The sequence below is a fragment of the Salvelinus alpinus genome, chromosome 8 (assembly GCF_045679555.1).
Source record: "Salvelinus alpinus chromosome 8, SLU_Salpinus.1, whole genome shotgun sequence".
Lineage (NCBI taxonomy): Eukaryota > Metazoa > Chordata > Actinopteri > Salmoniformes > Salmonidae > Salvelinus > Salvelinus alpinus.
This window is the reverse complement of record NC_092093.1, coordinates 41607940-41614605: the sequence shown is the minus strand read 5'-3', so window position 1 is coordinate 41614605 and position 6666 is coordinate 41607940. Positions and strand designations below refer to the sequence as shown.

At 41.6% G+C, this 6666-nt stretch overlaps 1 protein-coding gene across 1 annotated transcript; it reads left to right on the top strand.

The window, feature by feature from the left end:
• Positions 1 to 771: 771 nt before the first annotated feature.
• LOC139583145 (uncharacterized) lies at positions 772 to 2820 on the top strand. Its single transcript, XM_071413932.1, has one exon. It carries the CDS (start codon positions 1283 to 1285, stop codon positions 2252 to 2254), a length of 972 nt encoding a protein of 323 aa, XP_071270033.1. The 5' UTR covers positions 772 to 1282; the 3' UTR covers positions 2255 to 2820.
• Positions 2821 to 6666: the final 3846 nt, after the last annotated feature.

The following is a 6666-nucleotide window of genomic DNA, read 5'->3' as shown; positions in this document are numbered from 1 at the left end:
CCAGTGGAAGCTGCTGAGGGGAGGACAGCTCATAATAATGTCTGGAACAGCGCAAATGGAATGGCATCGAACATGGAAATCATGTGTTTGATGTATTTGATACCATTCCACCTATCCCGCTTCAGCCATTACCACAAGCCCGTCCTCCCCAATTAAGGTGCCACCAACCTCCGTTCATGGCACAATGCTTTATTAAGGGCATCATCAAGCAATTCCTCCATCGTTCAAATTAAATTAGTCTTCGATAGCCAGGGAGATTCAAGATCCTTGGAGTTTAAAAGATTTCAATAAGATGGCAATCCTGTATTCTATCACAATTGCCAACACACTGACTTCTGCGCTTGCACCATCATACCTGTGTTTGTCACAATGGTTAAGTATGCGGTTAACCTCAGTGACGTCGCATCAAGACTAGAAGGACTGTAATTCAAATTTTCGACGATGACTGAACAATAACAAAAAAAGTAATCAAAATAGGTCCTGGGGGAACTCATTAATTGTGGATATGCAACCAGTCGTGTAGTGAATTCATGACGTGTTTTTTTCCGTGGGATAGGGGTCTATAGGCGATATGGGTTGTATGTGGTCATAAACCAGTATTGTAGGTTTTTAGATGTGTTTTTTTTTTTTACATGGAAGCAAAAAATGAAAGACCCCTATGTGCAATCATCTAGCTTAATGCATATTGCAATAATTATAGGCTACTGCAACGAGAGAGAGAAACAGTGGAGTTCTTATTCATGACGTATATAAAGAATACTTTAAATCATGGCATTTGAGGACAGTGAAATTAATCAACTCAGGGTATTGGCTTGCAACGCTCCTGGACCCGCCTACCGGACGTGTTTTGAGACCAGAACGTCCACTTCATTTGCTGGACAAGACAGAAGGCGCCCTTGTGTGCTACATTACCTCATTTAAACAATCACCACCTCACTGCCCGGACCTCAGAGCCTATCTATAAACGCCCATTCGAGCTTTCGCCGGCCGGGGTAAACAATTGCGGTGAGTGTATCTGAAAGCCCGTGGACCACGGAGACTGTAGCGCACCATCTCATTATCTTCCTCGTAAATGCCTCATAAATACCAGAATGGTGCAATTGTTTTACGAGATAAGCCCGTGTTCGAGCCAAGATGAGCGTGAGAGAAATCTGCTCCGTCAGTGAAGGACACGTTGTGTGTTAAGCATCCAACAGGCTAAGCGTCTTCTATTGCGCGGTGTATAGCATCTAATCATTCAAGACGGACGGCGTGGCGGAGTACAGAGGGAAGGAGGGCAAATATGAGGGACAGGGACTTCATGCCCAACGTGGAACGGGGGAAACCCGCCACATACACTGGGGACAAGAAGGCTAAAATGGCTGCGAAGACCAACAAAAAGTGGGTGAGACTGGCCACTGTTTTCGCATACGTGTTGTCCGTGTCTCTGGCGGCTATCATATTGGCCATATATTACAGCCTAATATGGAAACCAACGTCTGCCTCCTCCTCATCATCATCATTTTCGAGACCCAATTCTGTGACCCCCGTCACGGCAAATACTACGAGCAATACCACCAGTGTACCAAATTATACCATACACACAGGTACGCAGAAGACGGACACTTTTACACGCGATGAGTTGAGGTCCATGGCATCACGTGTTACAATAAAAACAGATACCGCCGGGACCAATGCATTTCAGTGGTTGGATAGTAGCAGTAAAAGTCCCACGGTCCCCTCAGACGACAATACGTCCACAACAGCGGTTGAAGGACCAACAATAGTACACTTGGTCACCGCACACGCAGCCACACAGAACGAATTGGCCACTCCAACAGAAGTCAGAGACGCGTCTCCAAGTGTCACTCGAGAGGATCCAGCGAACTTGCCGACGCACACAACCAGGAACCAAGAAGAGACGTGGTGGACGTTTGGAGTACAACAGGAATCGCAGGAAGGATATGGGCTGGATTCTATCCGAGAGAGTCAAGCGATGGATTCTTCTCAAACAAGAGTGATGCTCGCGGAAGCCTCAGCGGCTCCAAACGCAGACCAACAGGCTTTGCGCACGGACTCTACCTCTGACCAGGCGCAGGGTACGTGGGGACTCGTTACCTTTACTGATGCACAACTTGATTCTGATTTAATAACGGAAGGGTCCTCTTACTTCCTGGAGGAGCTGGTTACCATGGACAGCGGGGATGCCTCAGTCAAAACTACACATGTCCTGAGCGCACGTGATTTTTTAGACACCATACAAAGTGTGGTGTAGGGCCTATATATTCTTATAATGCATTAACGCTTTGGGGAAATTATAATTCAAATATTCCAAATGATACCTTAGTTTGGCACCGTTATTTGGATTGTTGGCATCACAGCATTTCTATGGGTTATATCTTCAGTTCAAATGTGACCCCATAGTCTACTGCTGAGGAAATTAACTAAATAATTGGACTAGTCTTGATTGGGCTATAGGCATGTATGTGTTGTTTACATTGGGCATTATTCTCAAGGATGACGGACTAATACACAAATACTAAGCTATTTAACGAAAATACGCTCGACAAATGCTGGCTATTTTTAGGCCTTTAGGTTATGTCCCAATGTAAGATGATGTCATGAATGGATTGGCAGAGGAAAAACATGTAGTCCCTCTCAGGTATGTCCATATAAACTTGATTCAAAGCGAGATTCACTGTGTTATGATCTTTTTAGTAGGAGTAGAATTGTGCGCACCGGCCTTTGTTAATGTTTTAGCCAAATGTAGCCTCCTTTTTACAATTCCCATGTGCAATATGTAGCCTGTATCAAGAGACAAATAAAACCTTTTGAGAATAATATTGTTTGTCATTTCTTTACACTATAGGCTAGTAGGTTATTTAGAAAAATGTATTTAAGATTATGCTTTGTGAACTTATTTCAAGAACATTTTGTTTGCGCACTATTACGCACTGCTTCCTTGACTGAATCAATGATTCAAGTGTCAAATAGAGTTGCCCCTTATTGTTTCAACTGGTAGGGTTGACATCTTTAATACCGAGAAAGATTGCTTTGTCTTTAATAGGCTACTTTTCAATTTTATATGGCTTGTTGGTGCGTGGAATTATTTTCCATGGCAGGTGGCGAACCAACATATCCACGTATTATCAAAACAAGGTCAAATGTTCATACAGAGGTGTTTGTACACCAGAAAAACAGTCATAACTTTACTGTGAACAGCACCATTAATCTAGTCTTATAATAATACGTAGTAATGAGCTAACCCACATAATTGATTTATTCTCAAACTGATAATTTGAGAAGAAGAAAAAACTATGAATAGTGTTATTATAGCTTTTTACAATTTCGGGTAATAATCATAAATGACAAAGACAACCACGTAAACATTTTCACAATCCATATTGTTCAGAAACACTCATGTGAAACTCCACGCCAGCAAGTGTCAAGCTGACCATTACACCACATTACCTTTCCGTAGGCCTGGAAATGGTTGCATGTTGAACTATAGTACCCACCTGCAAACCTAATAGCGTATCACCAGTGGTACCAAACTGTTCACAAACCTAGGCATATTGCCCAAAACCGTCTTTCATTAACTTTATTTTCCTGGTGCTCTAATGGTACCGCCAGACAAAGAGATGAGAAGTGATTGTTCGATGCCTTTTTCATCACTCACCCATTTACAGAAAGTAATACAAAATGCCTCCTCTCAGACCACAACTCATCCATTCCCTGTCACAAATAATAGTGTTACTTCAGTTTAGTCTGGTTGTGTGCTGAAAATTAAACAGAGTAAGACAAGGGTTGAAATAGTCTAGGACATTTTTTATCCTGGCCGATTGAATATTTTAGAAAATAGTCATTTTGTCCTATAAAGGTGAATGGTGGGGGCAGGGAAAATGTGTCATCGGGATGACATTGCTTCACCAATTGGGATGAACTCCACCGTAGCTGCAGCAGAAACTGCCTTGTTGGACAACATGGCACAAATACAAGCAGGGCATTGTGGGAGGCCGTCAGATCATTAACATAAGGGTTTGTTGACCTTTCAGAGCCCTCAAGGGATTGTATGGAGGACTAACCAAACCAATCAAACCAGTAAACCACAATGGTTAAGAAGGTTATGTGTTCCCCCAGAGATGTAGATTGCAAGCCTTTGATGTAGCAATATTCCAAATAGAGGGCCAGGGTATATGTAGGGGCGTTTTCAGAGGGGTGTTACGGGTGGAAACTACCCCCCCCCTGAAATATGATTGATCTTAATATTGATCTTAATGAGAAAATGTATTAGATATTACAAAGTATGACAGCTGTTACCTTATTGTTTTGTCCATGGGCCATGAAATGGGTTTCTTGCAAACTGCAGACACGACATTGGACAATAACATTGAAAACGGTTTACAGGCTGACACACTTCCTAATAATTTTCACTGAGGCAAGGAGTTCACATGAAGAATATGGTTTTAGAATTTTGGGGCATTTCACATTAAATTGCACATTGAACACAAGATCATATCAACCCCCTTGGATTTGTTCACATTTTGTTGTTTTACAAAGTGGGATAGAAAAATATTTAAGAGATTTTTTGTAATTGATTTAGACAACATACTCCATAATGTCAAATTGAAAAGAACGTTCTTCACATTTTTACAAATGTATATATATTTTTATAACTAAAATACAGTTGTTGCATAAGTATTCACCCCCTTTGTTTAGGCAAGTCTTAACAAATCACATAAGTTACATGGACTCACACTGTGTGAAATAATAGGGGTTGACATGACTTTTTAATGACTACCCCGTCCTCTGTCCCCCATACATACAACACCTGTAAAGTCCCTCAGTCAAGTAATGAATATCAAGCACAGATTCCACTACAAAGACCATGGAGATTTTAATAAGCCTCATAAAGAAGGGCAGAGATTGGTAGATGGGTAACAATAACAAATCAGACGTTGAATATTTATTTCAGCATGGTCAAGTTAATAGTTACGCTGTGGATGATGTATCAACCCACGCAGACACAAAGAGACAGTCGTCCTTCTGAATTGAGCTGCAGGATGTCCCCATGAGGCCTTTGGTGACTTTAAAACCGCTACATAGTTCAACGGCTGTGATAGGAGAAAACTGAGGATGGATCAACAATATTTGAGTAACTCCATAGTAATTACCTACTTTACAATAATACAAATATACAGCATCAAATTATTCCAAAACTTGCATCCTGTATGCAACAAGGCACTAAAGTAATAATGAAGAAAAAAAACATGGCAAAAGAATACACTTTTTTGGCAAAAATGCCAAGCCTTACGTTTGCACATCACTGAGTAACTATTTTAAAGCATGGTGGTGGCTGCATCATGGTATGAGTATGCTTCGCATCGGCAAAGACTGATGAGTTTGTCACGATAATTCGAAAACGGGATGAAGCTAAGCACAGGCGAAAGACTAAAGGAAAATTTGCTTCAGTCTGCATTACACCTGACACTGGGAGAGGAATTCACCTTTCAGCAGGACAATAACCTACCAACACAAGGCCAGATCTACACTGGACTTGCTTACCAAGAAGACAGTGAATGTTCCTGAGTGGCCAAGTTACTGTTTTGAGTTAAGTCTGCTTGAAAATATATGACAAGACTTGAAAATTGCTGTCTAGCTATGATCTACAGTCATTCTTCCTTTAAAAGTTGCGTCATACTGCAGCACAACTTGCGGGTTGCCGCAGAATTCTATGGCACGTTATTTAAGTGTCAGCCATTAATGCTAGTTAATGCTAGCTTGACCACCAGAGGGCATCTTTGAGAAGCTAAGTTATTGAAATGACATGGAGCTGTAAGCCTAAGAGTCCTGTTTACTGTAACTGTTTTAGCATAACTTATTATTGGCATAAAGGCCTACTTCAATATACAGTATATCAATCAATCATTCATTCATTTGTGCATGTCATCACACAACATACAGGTCATGCATGTCTTTAAAAACATTCAAGCATTTTAGTTATAAAATAAAATACCAAAGGGAGCCTTGAATATTTAAACAATGAATAAACCTCATGTCAGCAAAAGCGATTGAATTCAGGAATGCATTTTACTGTTTTTAATATTAGGAAAATATGGTGATGTACAACGTGACCGGTCGGGAGTAGACCTAGGCTACTAATTCAGAAGGTTAAACCCATAGGTTTAAGGCCTGCAGTAGGTTATAATAAATGGGAAATTGCGTGTCAATTTGATGATTGAGTTGGAGACGTGCATGGCCACGCAGTCATGGATGAACAGGGAGTACAGGAGGGGGCTGAGCACGCACCCTTGTGGGGCTCCAGTGTTGAGGATAAGCGAAGTGGATATGTTGTTTCCTACCTTCACCACCTGGGGGCAGCACGTCAGGAAGTTCAAGACCCAATTGCACAGGGCTGGGTTGAGACCCAGGGCCTCAAGCTTAATGAAGAGCTTGAGGATACTATGGTGTTGAATGCTGCGTCAATGAACAGCATTCTTACATATGTATTCCTCTTGTCCAGATGGGATAGGGCAGTGTGCAGTGTGATGGCAATTGCATCGTCTGTGGACCTATTGGGGCGGTAAGCAAATTGAACTGGGTCTAGGGTGACAGGTAAGGTGGCGGTAATATAATCCTTGACAGGTCTCTCAAAGCACTTCATGATGACAGAAGTGAGTGCAAATG

Coding starts and splice junctions, on each gene's coding strand:
- LOC139583145 (XM_071413932.1), top strand. CDS start 1,283: ATGAGGGACAGGGACTTCATGCCCAACGTGGAACGGGGGAAACCCGCC.